This window comes from Pygoscelis adeliae, unplaced genomic scaffold (genome assembly GCF_000699105.1).
Source record: "Pygoscelis adeliae isolate BGI_AS28 unplaced genomic scaffold, ASM69910v1 Scaffold69, whole genome shotgun sequence".
NCBI classification, from domain to species: domain Eukaryota; kingdom Metazoa; phylum Chordata; class Aves; order Sphenisciformes; family Spheniscidae; genus Pygoscelis; species Pygoscelis adeliae.
In genome coordinates, this window is record NW_008825619.1 from 5,610,014 (window position 1) to 5,631,136 (window position 21,123).

A 21,123-nucleotide genomic window follows, 5' to 3' on the forward strand; every position below is an offset into this window, starting at 1 on the left:
AAATCCCAGTCTTGTTTATAAGTGGAAGAGCCCAGTGCGGTTGATTGCAGAAAGAGTAGAAAATCAGGAGCTCTGAAAGACCAAAAATGAGAAAACAGAAGATCCACAGTTTATCATAGCTGGCGTCATGGCTTTTAAGTCATGGTAAACTTTGATACACCATTATTTAATGCATGAGTTTGACACCACTGAGATAAAGTTTCTGATATAAATCAGTTCATCTTGTTTTTCCTGAGGCTGTTTTGCTATGAAAAGAGGTTCGAGGGAGGCCATGCCCAGGAGAGCTGCCTTTACCACATCTCCGCTGCTACTTCTGTCTTCATCCTCTTCCTCACAAGTGGTACATGTAGTTTAACCATTTACGTGATGAATTGTAAGAACTACCTTCATATGCATCATCACGACCTTCTTTGCAGTAATAATAATAATGGAAAAGTTTTTTAAATCAAATTTCATTATTTTTCATGTTTCTGTTTTTACTTCCCTTAAGTTAGTTGGTTTAATTTTCTAGTCCTCAGTACAGTGTTAGAGCTGGAAACCCAAAGCAGGCTGAATCAGAAATGTCTCCCTATTTCAAATTCTGACCTACTTAATTAGAGCTTAAATAAGTAAACCAAAACATGTGGTTAATTGATAGCACCCTTCTTTACAACGTATATTTTAATGTAGTTTTCAGTGAAATCATCTTCCTTCCTGAGCTAAGCATTTTGTGTGGAGAAAGTTGATTAGATTCAGGACTTACAGTTGCATTCCATGTAACAGATATTTCAGTGGTGATTGCTGAAGTTCAGGAGAACTTTGATGAGAAGTAAATGTCAACCAAAAATGTCAGTACTGTATGTACTGGGTAACCTCTCAATGTGAGCATTATCACAAGCTTTTATGAAACAAATTAATCACTTGGAAGGGGAATACGACAATTTAGGAACCACCAGACCAAATCAGATCCAAAGTCCATTTGCTCCAGCATTTTGTATCTGATAGGACCGGCTCCAGTTATTTCAGAGGAAGGTCAGAGAGACCACACAATGACTTGTTTACAGAATATTCTCTCTTGGGGAAGATTTATTTCTACAACACTTTTAATTAGAAAAAGCATAAGCATTTTTTTTCCTCCCTTCATTTTTCTACACATCCCCTAACAGTCCTGAATACTCTTGGTAACTTTCGGTCTTTTTTTTTCCCCTTAAAAAGCAGCACAACAGGAACCTACAGGTTCCTGTTTTCCTCTCTTCTCTCCGACACACTGTAGCCTACAACATTATCTTCCCTTCATTGGCTGTACATGTAATCAAAGATCTCCTTAATGAATATATATAATATGGATTCTTCAAGTGGAAATCATAGACCTACCATTGTCTCCCCCTTTCCCTTCCACCCTCCCCGCTGTAGTGCATAGGAATGACTCTGTGTGCAGATCTCACCCTGCAACAGGGAAGGACTCGTTTCCAAGGTAGTATAATTTTCCAAATTACTTCTTAGTAGATGAACCGGAGGCAGGTGGCATCTGAAGGAGCTGGAATATTTCCCATCCGAGGACACAGGAAAAAAAGACCGCAGGTTGGAGAAGAGCTCTCTCTTCTGCCCTTGCTCCTCATGGTGAGCTCAGGGGGCAGCCGAGGCAGCCTGCTGCTCCTTTCATCTCCCAGGGATGGAGATAAAAGGAGTGGCGGGTCTAAAGTCAGCGTAACGTAGCTGTTGGGATCCATAAGCATGTCCAGTGGCTGGCTTTGTGTAACCAATGAATTTGGATGCAAGCCACCAAAACATGTGTTGCTTTTGGGACACCTGGGATTTTTTGCCCAGGGCCAGGAAAGGAAGAGCTCTTCAGGCCTCTGCTCGGACAGGGACACTGCCCCGACTTACAGCAAGGCAGCAGCAGCGCTGCGAGTGAAGTGTGAAGTCACTACCACATTTTGCAGAAAATTGAGGTGCGTCAGGCTGAATAAATAGTTGATGGTACTGGCAACAGCAGCATGCAGAACAGCAAAGCAAAAGTTAGACATTTGGTCTCACAGGATGAAGCAAAGAACTAGGGGAGTGTATTGTTTCTAATTGCCTTTAAAAATGCTAATAGTACATGGTTCAGATGCTGAAATTCTGGATTTTGAGGGGCAAGGATCCCCTTCATAGGTGACCTTCCTGAAACTTCCCTTCTGGATATCGGATCTTCAGAAAAGCCACAGGGAAGGTATGAACTTTGAACATTTCTCGGGAAGCTGCAGCTGGGGAGACGGTAGAGGGAGGAAAGCAAAGAAAATAAATCCTCTCAAAGCTCTCTGATCTCCCTCCTCCACTTTTCTTTTTAATGATTAGCTTTGAGAATCTGATTCTATAAGGATACTTCTCTTCCTTGCCTCTTTTCTTTATACAATTTTGTGGCTGTTGATCCTTTGTAGACTAAGAGCTCATGCCCTGAGATTATCATTTAGCATCACTGAAATGCAAAACTTCAGGATAGGACAGAATTAGGGAATGAAAAATATCTTGAAAATGGAAAAAAAAAAAAAGGTTTTGCAAGTTTAAAAGTATTTTAATAGTTGGAGCATTTTCAGTAGAATCACAGATTAATAATTTTGAACTCTTTTTTATTTTTTTATTTTTCTCTTGCCATACATGACATGAGGAATTAGTGAAATGCACCTGGCCAGTTTTGCATCTAGTTTGGGTTGCAGCTGATAAAAATGCATTATCAGTGTTCTGTGACCTATCTGTTGAGATCTTGTTCTTGCTCTCATCCACTTTTCACTGACAGATTCAACCTGAAGGTCAAAATTATGCATGAGGATGGACTCTAACTGTTCTCCTCGCTTACATGTATGCGAAAAACTACTGGCCTGTAGATGTGAAGAAACTGCCAGCCAATGCTCATAATCTAGCACTTTGCATCAGCAGTAAATGTAATTTTAAAATAATGGTTTAATTTGCTTTTTTAAAATCACATTTGCAGTCTAATTAGACTCTAGAGAAGTCTCCAGATTGCCCAGAAAAATTACTATGTGACTACATAATGAAGAATATTATGTCCATTGGAACATGGGAGATGTTACAGTGATTTCTGTCAGACTCAGTTTTGACAAGTCTATTTTTAATCTTGCAGTTTGACATATAGCCTTTAAAGAACATGTAACCTTTGCATGCTAAATCCTCTGTAATGTCCCCTTTGAGAACTGAATTTTAATGCGTGTCCTTGGAAAAAGGAATTTATTCTTGCTCAGATAGATCATTGTCAATGTGTACCGATGAAGAAGATAAGACTTTTGAAGCTTTTTTTTGATGCTTATCTCATGATTGCAGCTGAAGTGAGGGATATCTGTGGTGCCTAACGACTTCATCAACTAGCTTTAAATGGAAGTCCTCAATATACTAACGATGAAAACAGAAGTATAAGCTGTTAAAGAGAAGAATGGGATGTTCAACCAAGAGAAGAAAACCGCAGGCCCCTAAGGTTGCTCTCTATAGGAGTTATTTTGTAGAAGGGAAACCTTGGTGTCACATACTTTTCAGACTTGTTGAAGTTGTTTTGTTTGCTTATATGGGAGATATTTTTGTGCAGCATACCTGTGTTGGCTCAGGCTACAAGAGCCAGCCCTGCAGTGTCCAAAGCCAAGTAGTGGAGTTGAGGTGCCTAAAACCCTGTGTGCAGCCCGCAGGGCAGCCTGCTGGTCTGTTTGTGCATCTGACAGGCCAGGGTCGTTTTTCAACAATAAAACTGCTCAAACATACCTGATTGACAATTCACCTCTATGAACTCCAGCTGTTTATAGTTGGGCCTTTAGCCCAAGCTAGTCACCTGCAGCCATGCTGAAGATGGGAGAAACTATTTGCAGCTGTCCCTCTGATTACAGAAAGCATCTAGAGAAGTACTCTAAGCTGTGGTACCTCATGCCACCAGATGGCTCCAGGTGAATCTTGCCACCGGAGTGCTGTTAGGACGGGTGCCGGGGGCAGTTGGCTCTGCTGGCTGGACTGCGCCTCTCAGCTGTGGTCTCTAACCTTGGCCCATTTGCAATTCACAGGCAAGAGTCTCTGCGCTCCGTCCCAGAAACCTGTCGGCAGTGAGCGCAGCCCACGCTGGCAGCGCTGGCTTCTGCCCAGGGGCAGTGGTTATTGACAGGTTGATTCAGAGCTGCAGCCAGAGGCAGCAGCAGTGGTGTGCCCTCACCCCTGTGTTATAACGGCTCGTGCTTAGAGAGCGCTTGCATAAGGCGGCTCTGCCTGCTTAAGGGTTTTCTGTCAAATAGTTGCTCGACACAGCAGGGCGGCTATGCCAGGAGCGGCTATGCCAGGAGAGGCTGTGGCCTTCCCAGGGCAGCCCCTGTGCCAGGGCAGCCCCTGTGCCAGGGCATGGCCTGCTCCCTCCCCAGCACCGTCAGTCTGGAGCCCCTCTGTGCAGGGCGGTGCAGCGCCAGCGGGTCCTGCCGTCTGCAGGGGGGCTCAGCGCTCCCTGGGGAAACAGAAGCACCCTGTCAAGCCACGGGGGATGTACATCTAGCTGAAAAAATGCAAGTATACCAGAGAAATTATTTAGAAAATACCCATAAAATTAATTTAGCAAGTCGCATGAAGTCACTCCTTTCTTCTTTTTTCCGTATACCAATATCCATCTTCCCTCCTACCACCTTCTGGCTGCAGCTATATGGTGAGTTACGTATTCGCCTCCTCCATGAACAGCTTCCCCCCTCCCCCCCCACCGTTTTCCTAAAGAGCAGAGAGACGTTTTACTGTCCTTCTCTTCAGTCCTGACTGTTGCCCACAGCTTCTAAGGAGCAGGAGAGGACAGTGATAAAACTGGTTAACGCTCACTTTTTTTGCTGCAGCGCAGAGCAGGGCAGTGCTGCAGAGGCGGTGGGCTGGGGCTGGCCTGAATGCAGCACGTGTGCGAATCGTATCCCCGAGTGAACCTTAATCTGACTGGTACGGATAACGAAGCACCGGCTTGGCTCTGCAAGTGTGGGCGTTTTCTGAGGGGGGAATAAATGATACTGGAGACGTATTTTTACTGCTGCTGTTACCCATCGTATCTAGACTAAAGCTCACATTGGTGCATCCAACTGCACTGCAATTATGTCTTCATTTTCTGTGTGGATAGAAGAATGCAACCGTTCAGCATTTTATGCTTGGTTTGTGTCTGCAGGGTAATTTTCTTCTCCCCTTTTCAGACGTTCCTCCTCCCCCCCTATATTTTGCAATATTTTTGCATTTATCAAGGAAGAATTTCTGCTTAAGTGTAATTTAAGTTTTATCTTAAGGACCACATTTAATCGTGCAGTGTACATTTGCTTTGTAAGTTTTCAGTGAGACTTGATATTAGTGATTCTTTGTCCCAAGGAAAATGTAAAACAAATTAGGTAGTTCTAGTGATACAAACGGGGAAAAAAATGAAGGGTATAACAGCGCAAATACATTATCAAGTTAACCAGCATAAATATTTAGATGTATTAAATGAAAATTAACTATGATTTTGAAAGGTTGGACAGAGCTTTAAATAGAATAGATTTTTAACGTCATATCTTATTGATTTTAGCACAATAAATAAATACATCCTTTAAAAAAAAGGGGGGGTGAACCTTTGAATTTTAAACATTCTGGCTATATGGTATATATTTGTGGCAGGACTTTTTAATAACTAATGCAATTTAACAGAAGCCAGTGGTTAATTGGCTGGCAACAATTCTGACTCAATTTCTCCTCATATCAGTCTACATCTTAAATATATTAAATAATGTGTGGGGACACACAGCCAAACAATTTGCACGTCAGGACTGCTGCTGTCTGAATTACTGTGCCACGTGCGTGGTAGCTTAAGAAGAGTAGCGTCTTTGGCCGCCCATCCACATCATTATAAAATCACATTTACCATGACTTATACTGCTTCAGTGGCACATGGATATGTCTTTGGCATCTGACCAACCAATTTTCTATTCCAGACTCAGTAAGCAAAAATCATTCTGCATTAATCTCTGCAGCTCAGTATCCATCAATTGTCTAACCTTGCAGATATAATAATAATAATAATAATAATAATAAAACCCACAAAACTCAAGCCACTGACCACTGAAACTTTGCTTAATGAGCAATTGAATGAATCTTGTTTTGTTGGAACATTTATTTCTTAAAACTATTTCTGTCAATCTTTAATTATTTAAAACATAATAATAGCAGTGTGTTCCATAACAAAGAATAGAGGCGCTCTTAGATTGGGTCAGATAGTCTGGTTCCAAAAAAGCAGATAAGACTTAAAAGCAAAAATAATAGTGTTCAGGCATCTGAAAGAAAAATACCATTTACTCTTTGAATGAATGTGTTTTTCTTAAAGAAGAATAATAAAGCCAATAATATTGAACTGAGGGCAGTATATAATATAGTGCTTGAAAATACAATATGCTTCAGCATTCATTTCTGAATGCATCTTCCTCTTCTTAATTTCTTTTTCTTTATTGGCTGGATTTCTTAGAGCTAAGATAGTGTCTGTGAAGGACTTCCGACACAAAATAGCCCTATGTGAATGTTACGCATTATTAATAAAAACTCAGATAACTCTCTAAAACAAGATGCTCCTAAAGCATTTAGCATTTAATCAGCAAAAATTATCTGATGTTCTGCTTTTTGAAAAGCATGAAGGAAAAGAAAAAAGTGAATAGCTGCAGGAACGAAGGATGTATGTGAACGCCTGAGCTTTCATTACTACATACACAATGCCCTAACCTGAAAGAGAAAAGGCCAGTGCTGTACAGATTAAGAATAGCAGCTGTAATGATTTCTAATGCTTCAGTACAAATGAAAATGAAGCTCTGGTCAAAAAAGATTATGGTTAATTTGTCACATAATAAAAATATCTTTAAGATTTTCTCATTTCTAGTGATCTTTCCTCTTCTTCAATATGTAACTCCCATACATCTCTCTTGCAATCTTATTGATACAGACGTTGCTCCTCTACAGTTTCTGACATCCTCAACTATCTTTTATTTTTACTTCCTTATTTCCAATTTGAAATGTGACTTTAAAATATGTGATCTCCTTGTTTCTCAGCAAAGAACAACAAGTTTATACCAATGTTTATTTTAATTCATTGCCATAATTATTTATTCAAAGTGTTTGGCATTAGATAATGCATTTTATTGAATTACTCTTTTTATTGATCTCTTAACTGCCATACTATCTAGAGTGACCAAGCTTCACTGTGCAAAATGCTGCACCAGCATATACAGTAAATCGACCTTCTGTCCAAAGTATGTCCACCTATGACAAAAATCAGAGTAGGGGGAGACTGTTGGGAGAGTAGAAGCACTAATGAAGCAATATTTGCATTATATTAATATCAGTATGTCAACTGCCTAACTTTTGTCAAGACTTGGTAGGCAAAGAAGAGCTCTGCCAGAGGCAGGGTTTCGTTGTGGAAGGCAGCAGCAGCGTGGCTTTGCCTGCTGCCAGAAGATGCTGTGACCATCACAGCAAGCGCACTTTGCTTCACATCCTTTCATGTCATTGTGGCCATAAGCAGTCACTTGTCCGTCCAGCTTTGGTTTCATGGTTTGTGGTAGCAGAGCTGCACCTTGCTTGTTCAATCACCAGTGCGCTTTTAACCTGGGCACGGAGTTACATTTCTGTGAAATTAGCCATTAGACGTGCCATGAAGTTTTTGTTGACTTCTGTGCTAACTTTATGGCATTTTCTGAAGGAAAGACAATACCTGATCCTATATAAAATCTGTTTTATTGACGTTTCTGAGCATGCTGGTACTGATAGACACTGTACACACACTGCTTCAGAGCTGTGCAGTGCGCAGCCACAGATTTTTCAATCCGATACTGGAAGCCTGATTTAGTGCATTGTCAAACCATCACCGTAGCTGTTGGTCTTTTGATACTGATTTTTTCCCTGATACTGTGTGACTATTCAAAGAATTATTATTTATCTTTAACTCTTTTTTCCCCATTGTCAAGATGTCCTCATCTAAAGCATGCTGGTCTGCCACTTAAAACAAAGAGAAGTAGCCCAGCATCGATGAAATCAAAACTTTCACTTCCCATGGGGCATGAGAAGTCTGCTACAGCCAGACTAGAGAAAAAAATTATTAAGTAAAGGGATGATTGTTACTTTCTAACCTAGTGTCAGCAAAAACAGACATTAAAAATAAACCATTAGGAGAGGGAATGTCTTTCCTAAGTGAAAATTTCCATTGTGTCTCTTTGAAAGAAAAAAAAAAGAAACCAACAAGGCTTCATTATGTAAATATTAGAGTTACATTTGCTCTCTGAAACATCCTTTTCAATTGCTAGATCATATTGTTAATCTCTCTTTTGTACTGAGATAAGTGAATGGAATAACACCAATTTTCAGGGTTTGGAAAGTTACCTCATCATTTCCTTCAGTCCTTTACGCTTCATTATTTTGTCTGTTTCCACTGTTGAAGTAAAAATTCAAGTGGCTATGTGACTGCATCAAGATGTCTAAGCAACTGCTGGAAATTCAGTAGAGCACAAGAAACCCTCTCTTAATCTAATTCAGATGATGCAGAGGAACATGTGGGGCCTGTACAGAAAAACATTCAAGGTGGTGTAGTCCTTTTCTTTCCCTCTCCCAGGTAAATGAACTCTGAATCCAGTTTGAACATCCAGATGTATTTACAAAAATTTAGAAAATTGGAAGAATGTTGTAATTACATCTAGCATTTTTCAAATTAGATTTTGCTGTGACCACGTGTGCAACGGTAACAAAGTCATGATGGCTCCATTTTTGAAGGTTGAAGTTAAGAAATGACAGAGTAATTGGAATAGATTTCATAATCATTGTTAGGTCTCTGGTGGCTGCACCAGAGAATTGGTTCATGCCACTGTTTCAAAGCATAATCTTTCATGTCAGCATTGGGTTGGATTTTGTGGAACGGTTAGAATTTACCACGTTGGGCATTTTGTTCTGCAACCTTGGTGTTTCACAGTCCAAGGTCCTGGAAGTCCTCAGTAAGTATGTTAGTGCAAAAGGTAAATGATCCCAACTTAATTGCATGGGTTTAATGTACCTGAGTAGTGTGTGTGCAGTGAGCAGCCGTTGCATGCCTGCCAGCTTCTGCACATGGGCAGCTGCAGAATGGGAAAACAGAATTGCACTTAGCTCACTTAGAAACCCTGTCTGAAAAGGCTTGCTCAAAATGCCCACGGAAATGCCATTTAAAAGTCATTGCAGTCTGCTGGAAACAACATAGTCTGACAAATAAAGAGGAGAAATTTTCAGGAGAGTGGAACTGCCTTTTCCATGGTGAGACCACCCTGTTCTGTAAATATTTTACTTTGACAGCATTGTGTAGTAGCTCCATAGCACCATCCCTAAAGATGTCTCATCGATAGACATCTTGGGGCTGGCTTATACTGCACTTCGTTCATTACACTTTGAGAATTAACTTTTCCTCAGAGCTTCTGAGGCTTTGGCAGTTAATGATAGAAAAACTAGCACTGAAACGTTGGCCTGGATGACTGACCTGAGAGACCAATATTATCCCTCTTTCTCTGTCTTTGATCCTTTAAAACTAATGTGCAGAAAGTCTAATTAGAAGAGGACAGCTGAACAATTAATTAATAGGGGAGTAAGCGCTACATTTTTATCCTTGGCAGTATGGCGTCTTCATGCAGCGTGAAGTAATTTATGCTGTGATCGTGTGGCAGTAGCATGCTAACAGTCGGACTTGGTGAAGGTCTCAGTCCATCAGATACACATGCATACCCATCTGGCCCTCGGTTTTTACACTGTCCAAAACGAGCAAATACTGATTCTGTTGGAGTAGACAACTCCAGTGTTAGTAAATCCTAATACCTCTACTCTGTCTTGAGGTTTAACCCCAAGTTCTCTTGGGGCTGAGAGAGACCGTCATGAATCTGTGTAAGTAGGAAAATGGTTGCCTAAGGAAGGCGGCCCAGTCAATGTAGAGTTTTCTGCTTATTGCTGATATTAAGAGTTGCACTCCAGAATTACTTGAAGGCTGGTGTAGTAAGAAGGAGCTGGTAAGACACTGTCTGGTAGAAGACTGCAGGTAACATTGCTCAGCGTTAGATAGCAGCGTAACGCTGCTGTTGGTATTCAAGCAGCCTTACCAAGGCACTCTTGTACAGCGTGCACAGGTGTTTACTGTTTAACTAACATTTTGGTAACTCAGTTACAAAGATTATAGCCTTAAAGTTGAGAATATAAGCAACCGGACAACTTTGGGTATTTCTGGAGAGAAGGATTATTTTGGCTAGAGGTAAATATAGGTCTTCATAAAGCACTGAAATTGAAGAACAACTTCTTTATAGGGCTCACCTTGCCACAGTGCTAATAAAGGAGAAAACGGAGTGAATTTGGTACATGTGAAAGCTTGACAGATGGGCAGCCTTAGAGAACGAGAGGCTTTTTTATTCTCAAAGCCTTTACTACAGAGGCATCTGAAATGGCATCTCCTGTGTGAAAGCCCGCCAGTGTGCCACAGCCCTGATCTGAAGGGACCACTTCTATTGGAGGAAGTGAGCGTAATTCAGCCTGCAGACACGCTCGCTTCTCGGCCGCTCACAGAGACTGCCAACAAGGGTTCCAATTAGTGCCAGCTGCAAACTGTGACAATTTTAAAGATTGACTTTCACGCCATGCCAGACCTTTAAAAGAAAGAAGAACATTTATATAAAACGCAATTTGCTTTGACAGTAATTTTCTGTGTGCTATTATTGAAGTTATTTATGTTCAAATCAGAGTATCTTTTCTCTCAGCTGTGTTTCTGCTGCTGTTTGATCCTGCAGTGCAGTAATAATCCTGTGCTTATATCTTTTATACTTTATGTGGCAGTGGTCATTTCAAGCATCCATTACTTGCACAGTTTTTAGGGCTCAGATATTCGAACAGGAATCCTGTAAAATTCCCAGATTATTGTGCGGATTGCTTCTGCTGCTGCAAGTCCTCACATATTTAATGGCAAATCTAAATTTTAAGGACCTTGTGAAGCAGCAGGGCTATTCAAATGAAACTATGGGGTTCAGGAGTTCACAAGTTGAAGTTGCTTGGATGTCAAGAGTATTTCACTGTGTTGACCATGAGGCTAAGGGCAGGTAATACCATTAACAGTGGTGGAAGAAGCAGCCACCAGCTCTCCAAACATGACTGTGATCCCTCCGCCTTCTGATACCAGGGATTCCAACACGCCCTCCCTATCTCCACAAATAAGACCTGAACACCATGGTCTTTGTGCTCTGTGCTCTGTCATCCCAGGAAAAACCAGCATCTAACCTGATGCTCCCATTCATTTCTTAGGTTGTTCCTCATGTGTCCACACCCAAAGCAAGACCTTGGCCTCATGTCCCATCTCCTCTGTTCATAGACGGTGCAGCCTTACTTCTCCTCCCCAAACTGGGACCCCACACCTCACCTTTGTGGTAGCATACCTTATTTCATGAGCCTCTTGCTACATTTCTTGTCTGCTGCGCTCCTGCAACTGTCTTCTGACATGGAGTTGGAGAAGTAATGCCATGCATGGCATACCCTGCCTTGCCTGCATAGCATGATGGCAGGATAGCCCATATCTAGCTGTGTACAGGATCTTCAGAGAGACTTCCCAGAGGTCAGTGCAGCCAGCTGGACAGGCAGAGACTGAAATCCCACTGCCACCCGTCAAGCAGTTCTTGTGCCATGTATTGGCAACCTCTTGAGAAAGTGCATTTTTCTGTGTTCCTCTAAAAATTGTCTGGAAAATATCCTCCTCTTAGGCTTGGAGAGGTCAGATTCTTCACCTGCTGCTAAAACAACATTTATCTATGGGTAGATATAATCAAGAGACCAGAAGCGATCCGCCCACAGTAGCATGGCTTCCAGCCTAGCTTAATCTATTGTACTTCTCAGTTAGAAGCTACTGAGTCATGGAAACGTTGCCTGTAGTTTGTGTGCTGCAGTGTTACCTCTGGAAACAGAGGGGGAAGAGCCCCACATGCCATGGCTCTTGCTGGAGGAGCTCTCCAGTGCAGAGGAGCTGGGCTGCATAGACTTTTAGCTTGTGTGTTTGTGTTTGCACAGCGCTGCTTCTCCTGTGACAAAAATAGCCCTGGGGAAAAGCATAATCTTAAAGCCTCTCTCCCCCTGTCCCTCTGTATTGTTTCATGGGCATCAGTGAATACTGAGTTTGTCTGCTAGCTTATCAAGGTTCCCCTAGTCCACTCAGGCACATTGGCATCATTGCAGGACCTGGAGGCACACTGTGGGGGGCTGCATGATAACAGTGGAGGATGAGGCAAGACTGGGTTAAGATGGGTCTGCTCTGTCAGAATAAAATAACCCCATCATCTGGGTTAAGATGGGTCTGCTCCGAGGTCCCTGCAGAAGATGTCTCCAGCCCTGGAAATAAATCTAGGAGGATCTCTGGGGCAAACTGTTCTTTTCCGTAGGAACTGTTGCTCATGATAAAAGTCTGGAGAAGTGAAATTTGGAGCTTCCCTAGGTGAAGATAACTTCTGTAGAACGGGTTTTATGTAAAAATATATATATACAGCTCAAATCAAAATGATCCTTTTGAAATAATTCGAAATGTACTACAACAGAGTGACTTTGCAAACTCTTTGTTTGTTATTACTGCCTTAATCTTCATAATAATGAAAGACATTCAAATCTGAATGGTTTTGAAGATGAGTTCCACTTCCCTTAGCTTTGAATAGGGCATTTGAGGTAACCGGTTACATTTTGTAGTTAGTTTTTGACCCACTGATTTCTGCTTCCTTACTTCAAAAATGTAGTGTGAAGCATACTGCAAATCATGGCATCACACTCCGTAATTGTGAAATTCAGACCTTTCTCATCAATAGTGAGACCCAAAGTGAAACAAAGGATCCTGAAATAGCAGAGAACAAAGCATTTCAAAACAAGAGTTTCAGAATTTGATGTTCGGTGTGAGTGAAACAGAGATAAGTTATGGTTAAGAGAAAGATTTTTCTTAATTTCATTCCCTGTAAATGATATTATTTATTATATGTCAATTCCTAGTTCGTTTATCTTCACTGGGAGAGAAACTCCCAGTACTCCTAGTACTCCTCTAGTATGTAAAATTGCTAAAGGCTTTTAAATTAGCATAAACAATAATTTTCCATTCTCAGTTCTTACGAGTGAGTACAGATAATATATATACTTTCTTTTTATTCATATACTATATTTGCTGTAGGACACATACAAAGAACAGAGCCAGTTATTCCATATGGCTCAGATACTGGGAGTCCCCCCACATCCCTCGTCTGCCCTCGCATCCCTTCCTCTCCTCCAGCTAGAAGGAAGCAGAAGAGAGGCAGTGATTTCCAGCCGCAAGTTCACAGACAAAGTCAATGGCTGGCATTGTAGGTGAATGTTAACGCCTCATGTACCCTGAGATGCGTGATACTTAGTAATACAACTTTAACCTTTATAATGCGCCGCAATTTGATTCTGGAACCATCTATATTCCCTCCTTGTTACAGCCTAAGTAGCTGTAAGGAGTAGGGAGAACGGACAAATACCATCACCACGCAGCGCATGGGGAAGGACAGAGAGATGAATCACTGAAATTCCCATCGCAGTTTTCAGATTTTAGCCTTGTTCTCACCATTTGATTCTAATGTCAGGAAATGAAAGAAACATGATGATGTTTTATTGTGGTGTTGGTGTTAGCTGGTTAGATGGCAGAGCACCCAAAAAGTCCGCAACTGTTGTCCAAGCTTGGAGTTGTGGATGTTTGGTCTTGAGTGACTCTAAAAGACTATGTAGATTTAAAAGAGAAATAATTAGGTTGTGGTTAAGTGAGTAGGAAAGGTAATAAAATATCTGTAATATATGCTCTTTTTTTTACTTTAGTAACATTCTTAAAGGAGGAAAGACATTTCAGGGGGAAAGTAAGACTGCGATTGTTTTTTCAGCCTTTGCCACTATCTTTCAGAAGTTGCTTAAAAGAAGTAGCTCACGTTTAAGTGTGGTGGCATACCTAGTTTATGTAATCTAATCTAAACTGTTTATATGTTCTACTGTCACACATGGACATACGTACGTACACATACATTTAAGCTATAAAACTTACAGATCACAGTACACGGTCAGCGATTCCATTGTTTTTCCATTACTGCGATATATACAATACATGGTACTATTTACAGTCTCCAGCGCTGTGCAAGGGTTATGATTTAGATATTTAGGATTTGCTAACAGTATTGGAAGTAGAAAGCGATGTGCTGTGGTATGGAGTTTTGTCATCATGAGTTGAGAAGGTTTTAAAACGAGCAGTGGAATCGTGACTGGGTACTGCAGGTCAAAAAGCTGCTGATTAAATATTTATTTCTCTTGTAACTGTGCTGTGTTTTGTATGTACCGTGTGTTTTATAGAAAATGTTTCCTCTAATGGTGAGGGGACTGTACGTGGTGCTTGGCACCTGCTTTGTGTATGTGTAACATGCTTGGGTCCAGATACTTCAAATGGCCTTATTATAGCCTCAAACGTTGAATAAATGGTCCAGGGTCTAGCGTCCTTCCGATGCAAGTGATTATCCTGTAAGAAAGTCTTGTCCCCAAAATAAATCTTTTGACCTTTTGGTTTTAAAAAGCTCTCGCTAGTCTAGGATGAATCTTGCATACACTGGCACCTGGACAGGTTTAATCCAAGAATAATGAAGAGCTGAAAAACATTTTCAGGAGAAGCTGATTTTCTTTTTTAAAGGCAACTCTCTGAGGTACTGGACCGCAGGAAGCAGGGTGGTGGTAACCTTACGTTGCATGAGAAACATAAATTAGTGGGTTGAAAGTAATTGAAGAGGTCAGTTGGGCATGGAGTAGTTATCCCAGGGCTGCGGTTTATCCCATAGCTAACAACTGTGGGCTTTTCTGTCTACTGGTATGCCTAGATTAATATAGCAGCGACAAATTGGATAGATGTGGATAGCATAGATGTGACTGTGAGATTCTTGAAATAAATTACATTTCTTATCATGCATTTTCAGATTCCCAAAATGTGGTAGGTAGAATAGAAAAAAAGTAGAGGGAATCCTGTTGTTCGCCAAAGCAGAATGGAGGTTGCTTTTTTTGAAACTATAATCTATAAACTCTTCAAGAATAACACTGGAAAATAATAAAGAATAATTGTGGAGATTTCCAAAACTGTAACTTACAGATCTTAAAAGTGAACTGTAAATTTTCAGAAATTTCAGAACACTGTAAATAAAGGCTGTTTCATGATCGAATAGATAATTTCTGGAGTTTAACTTTGGAACATGTTTTATTGAAATGAAAAATAATTGTGGGAAATTCCTTAAAGTAGTTATATCTAAAGGGGATAAAAGTATGCTGGTTTGTGGAAGAATATTTGATTTTCACCACATGTAGCTCCTCATTAATTTTTTTTTAACTTTCTAACTTAATTTTATTTCTGTTGTTCCAAGCACAGATAAGCAACCAAAGCCTTCAATCCTTCCTTTTGAAAAGTCTACCTATACTCTTTTAGTGTAATGATACAAATATCTAACAAGAGGAGTAAAAATTGAAGCTTAGGGGATATTTGGTCAGACGTTGCCCCTTGCATGACCGATGGCTTTGACAGAAGTAGAATTTGCTATCCCAGTTGGCCTTCAGAGATGTATTGGTTTCATCAAGTATAGCCTGACTCCAGACCAATTTTCTGACCAGGCCTTCAGTCTCTCCTCTATTTTCTTTGCTTTTTGGCTTTTGAAGTTGCATATCAGTGGTGTGAATATGCATGTAAGGTGACATTGTGTAAGACCAATACAGTGTGATTAATTTTAGTTAGTTCTGCTGAACAGGTCAGGCATGGCAAATCAGTTGCACTTCAGTTAGCCAGGCAATACATCACATAAATAAACAACTAATTGTGTTTGAAAGTAGTAAAACTAACGGAAAATCCACTCCATCTCAACAAAATGTCAGCTGACCTTTTCTTAGCTAATATCGCCCTCAGCAGCCACCTGACCAACAATGTAATACAAGATATATTGACTGATTGGCTTCTCTTCCTTCTTCTTCCACTTTACCCTTACTTTTCCCCAGTTATCCACCACCCCCGACTGCCCACCAACAGTCAAAATATACATTCATCATTTGTCTAGACCACTTGATCATATCAAGACTCCTAATAATTTCTTCTCTTCATCCTGTAAATCAGTTGGGTGTTTCAGAGCTGCTTATATGTTTTCCATTTACTAGTTTCATCCTAAAGAAGAGTTGTTTAATTTTAAAGAAAAACCTTTCTTTAGCAACCTTGTAAAAACATAAAAATTCTAACGGGTATTCATGAAATGTTAATCTTTTTCCACCCACTTAGAAAGGTGAGCTAGAGAAGAAATGCGGGCTAAACTTTGTCCTCATTTTTGTTTTGAAAACACTGCTGTTTTCAGATGAATTTGGCATTAAGTGTACAAGAGCTAGATGGTATAAAGAGTGACTTGCATTTGTAAAGTAGGTGAAAGAAATTCGTAGTCTATAGATGCTGAACTGATAGGATTAATCAAATGTTATTCATTCTTGCTGGAGAGAACCATTATTGCAGCATGCAGGTCTCTCTGATGAAGCAAATATTTCATAGTATAAACTGTAAAGTCAAGTCAATTCAATTTGTTAGATTGGAAAAAACGTATTTTTTTATATCCATTGTTATTTTGGCATATTATTCATCTCTGTAATTCCTGTTATGTGATTGTAATAAACATTTTGCCATATTACTGCAGTTTGCTCCATTAAAAAGAAAAGCTGGTTATCCGTAGTGAATAAAAGTATGAATCTTTACTTGCTTTTACTTTTTTTTTCTTTTTATAGAAGCTGCAAAGAATCAATCCTCCTTACTGTTGTTCAACCTTACCCTGTAAGTATCGTCGGTGTTTTCTGAATTAGTTTCCTAGCAACATAGCAGCTTTTTTTCTGCCTGTATTCTGTCTGTGTCTCTACCTTATCTGTGCAATAAAAAGACATAAGTGAGATAAGGGCCATGTCTCTTAAAGGTGATGTTAAAGACTACATTACCGCGTCCTGCGCTCAAAGACTGCATTAGCAAGTTAAATAATAACAGTATCTTTAAACTCATACCAGGAAGATAGGTAGAGCAGGACGCTGAGTTCTGCTTCAGTTTCTGATCTGTTGCAGCTCCTGGGTTTTTCGTGATTCTGCCTCGGTCCCACAGAGTTAGGCTGCCGTATCAAACCAGGTGTACCTTATGCAAGGGAGGGCTCTGTCTGCATCTCCAGCACAGGGCATGTGGAGGTGAGGGGAGAGAAGAGACAGACAGGCGACTGCGTGAGGCTGGCCTGAAGGGACTGGGAGAAACTGCAGCTCACCTCGGAAATGGCTGATGCGATGTGCCTTTGCATCTCGCTCAGCGGTTTGTGGGAGTGGGTTCATGACCTGTCAGCTCAAACCAATCTCCCATGAAAAAGGAGAGAAGCCAAGCCAGGGGAAGAAGCACATCTCTCTCTTCCCATACATCCATGCACAGCCATGCGTACCTTGCAGGCTACTGAGGGGCCTCAGCCATGCATCAGGAGTGATTTCAGATTCAACAGGTCCATTCACCTCCCTGTTGGCTAGCCTGATACACAACAGTTTTGATTAACAAGGGATAATTGCATCCTTTTCACCCAAGAATAAGAGATGAGATGGATTTGACACAAAGGTGTGAAAACAGATTTATCTGATGAAGCTGCCAAAATATACATCTTGCAAATGCAACTTAGCCAGTGCTGTGTGGCTTCGTACTACTCGTAGCCTTTCTGGCTAGTCTAGAGGTGGCCGGGTAGTTGTGCTGGTCCTGTACCCTTTCTAGAAGCCAGTCTGCACAGCAACTAAATCATGGGGGAAAAGCACGCATTCTGCAGCAAAACCAGGCAGGGGCTGCCGCACTGCAGTAAGACCACTGGCAGGAAGGTGAACTGGGATCTGGTCGACATCAGCCACCTTAAATGAAGATGCAGGCATGGTCTGAATAAATAAAGAAACCTAACCGCCTTTAAAGCTTGCTGGATTACAGCCAGTGGTTTTGATCAGAGGGAATATATATAAAATGAGGGAAAATAAATCCTCTCCCACTTGCCTTTTTTATGCAGGTTGCCTTATTTAATCCATTGACAGGCTTCATTCTTTTCTTTAAATGTCAGGTGAAGAAAGGGCATGTGCTTCAGTGCAGGTATGCGTAGCCCTTAAAAGTGGACAGCAAAGTGTAGTACTACATGTCCGTGAGGTGTTGTGGCCTGTTATCACTGTGCTGCTGGTATGAGAACAAGCCTGTATGTACTGAACATAAGGGAAGCTGAAACCGAAATGAACTGTGAATTCCATTTTCAATGGGAGACCTTACAGCACATATACGGTCCTTCTCCAGCCTTTGACCCGGAGAAGAAGGAAAGTCATGACCTGGTATCTTCCCAGCTCTTTGGGTCCAAGCCCTGTTTGAGGCCTGACAAGGCAGAATCTGCTCCTCATTACGTAGCACCAAAAGCTAATCAATAACTGAACTACCTCTGGATGTCGTTGAGCTAGGAATAGCACTGAAACACTTTGCTGTCGTGTCAGCCATCTGAGCTGATGTGCGCATCTGATACATGTATCTGTGTTGCCTCACTCTGGCATGTCTGTCAGAGTCTCCCAGCTCTACCTCAGCAGACAAAGCACATGTGTTTTCAGGGGTGATGGACGTTTTGTCTTGCATAGGCATGAAGATTGTGTCCCCAAGAATGTCCACAGAGCAGTCAGAATATGCGATTGATGTATGCATATCAGTGCTAGCTTTAATGGACCCATTTTTATCCCGAAGTCGGGATGCTTCAGTGGCATGAGCTTAGTTGGGAGAGCCTCAACTGCAGGACTGTTGCGCCCTGCAGATCTCCTCTGGTTTGTGCACTCTTATTGTACCTCCCTACCTGTCCAGACCAGGGTCTTGTTGATTCATAGCATCCTTCCCTTACCACTTTCAAGACCAAGTTTTCCTGCAGTGGAAACGAAGGTGTGTGTAGGGATGGGGAGCGGTTGGGATGCTGCCAGTGTGTGCAGCCAAGCTTGAGCCCTGAAGCAGTGCAGGGTCCCTCAGTTTATGCAAACCCTGGGCTGTGAAGTCTCCTGGGGACACCTGAGTCACCTTAAACATCTGGCCCGTGCTGGCCCTCATACTGCCACAACGTTACTGTCAGTAGTGCCTGAGCCTGTCAGGTGACATCCCTCTCAGCTCTGCCATCCTGGGTGTTGCTGCACTCCAGCTGTGTACCTGTCCTGGTCTTCTGTGCAGGGGGTCCTCTGGCAAATACATTTTGTCTTACAGTTTGGAAACAATATTTATGTCTTCAAAAATTATGATGCACATGTGTTTTCCCCTTTAATTTTGTCTCCTCCACTATTCCTTTTACTATTTTGCCAATAAAACTGGAAAGATGAAGTAGAAACCAGACAAAGGAAAAGTAAGAGCTTTTAAATAAAGACTGAGCTTCTTCCCCATTCTTGGCAGAAATACATCTTTACAAACATTTCGTCGGTCTCTCTTCTTGATGGTGAACCTTTTTCTTTCTATCATTGCATGAAAAATATCTGCCAAGATGGATAACAAGAGTGCTGTTTCTTAATTGTTTTTATTTGCGCTATTTAGAGTGTGTTTTGTTTTCATGCTTTCAAGTAACCATCCTTTATGATTGCAGGTGAAAGTAGACGTAATCTAGATTTATAGTACTCTGTAGTTTACTTAGTACTTTTTGAAAGCTTTTGCGGATCAATTTTGCTTAAGTGCATTCAGTTTTGTTTAATGCTGAAACTCATTAAAATTTCATTTTAATTATGACCAAACCAAAGCATTAGGCTATCTTTTTCTTTCCATCAATCTACAAATCTCTGCTAGGTTCATATCACCACTGCTCATAAGGAGGTCACTGAACAGCTAAAGCAGTTGAAGCAGTTCAAAGTTTTGATTTCTGGAAGTATGGCATTTGATTATAATTTCTGACCATTTTATTCTGTAAATGGACTATCATTCTGATTGTTACCTTATTAAGTTTTAAGCATTACTCAAATCAAATAACTTGCCTGGTTTGATATCTGTTCAGATTTTATGTGTAGAGATCATTTGCTAGGTTGCTTTTATGATTAATCTCTTAAGCTCCTTGGATGTAGTCCAGGCCCAACTGAGATCTAGGGAAATTTTGCTGTGCATAAGCTCTGCAACGGGAAAAGGATAAGATCTTTTTCTGTTTTGAAAAAGATTCTTCTTGTTATAACACAGTTATATGTCTGAGACACGACGTTTGCAGAAAAACTACAATAAATAACACTTATTTATGGATCGTAGTGATTGCGGCAACAATCTTATTGAGAGTCTCACAGTATTTTTCATGCTGCTTTGCCTTCTGGAGTCGTGTAACAGCAGCAACTACCATATCTAGACTTGTGGTTGTAAAGAAGGATATAAAAAAGAAACAGGTTTGTCACAAAGACTTCAAAATCTAAAGTGAAAAAGATTACCAAGGTGTGGTTTTAGAAATCATTTGGAAGTCAGACGTGAGCATTTTGAACAAGATGGTTTTTGACTGCTTGAATTTGTGAAGTTGGTGTAGAAATGATGGCTTTTTTTCTTTGAATGTGTACATTTTTGACAGTCATCCTGAGGACCTTTTCCACTGTGTAACTTCCACATCAGCTTTTTGCTATGGTCAGTTCCATACATAGCTCTAATCCTACACAGGAGAGGATCACGGTGTGGTTAATGACGAACTTGCCATCACTGCATTGCCTCCTGGAAGTGCTGGCTGGTCCATGGCCACTGTCCAACCACTCTTGCTGTTTGAAGCAGCGTCCTCTCATGTCAGACCTGTGCTGCTCAGCCTTTCTTCTTCCATCTGTGTGTGGTGCAAATCCCAGTGAGCGCTGCTGCTCTTGACCTTTCTTCTGGAGGCCTCCTCTTAGGCTATATGGATTTTTCTGGAGTGTCGTTGCGCGAAATACATGATCTTTTCAGCAGTGAAGACTGTGAGAAAATTCAGCATGAATTTCCATGTTAATTGTTTCAGCAAAGTGGAAAAAAGCCCCACCACCCTTCACCCTGTCCACCATTTTCTCCTTGTAGTTCTCCCCCCCCCCCCCCCCCCCCACCCCCCTATCCGTTTTTTCTCTCCTTTTTGTGCCTCT

General features: G+C 41.1%; 1 protein-coding gene across 1 annotated transcript in view; it reads left to right on the top strand.

Moving 5' to 3' along the window:
- The window catches only part of FRMPD4 (FERM and PDZ domain containing 4), a 113,641-nt gene that overhangs the window by 65,913 nt on the left and 26,605 nt on the right, over positions 1-21,123 (top strand). The window contains exon 4 of the mRNA XM_009333397.1: positions 16,786-16,831. Within this exon, the coding sequence (XP_009331672.1) occupies positions 16,786-16,831 (46 nt within the window). The remainder of the gene's footprint in view (positions 1-16,785; positions 16,832-21,123) is intronic.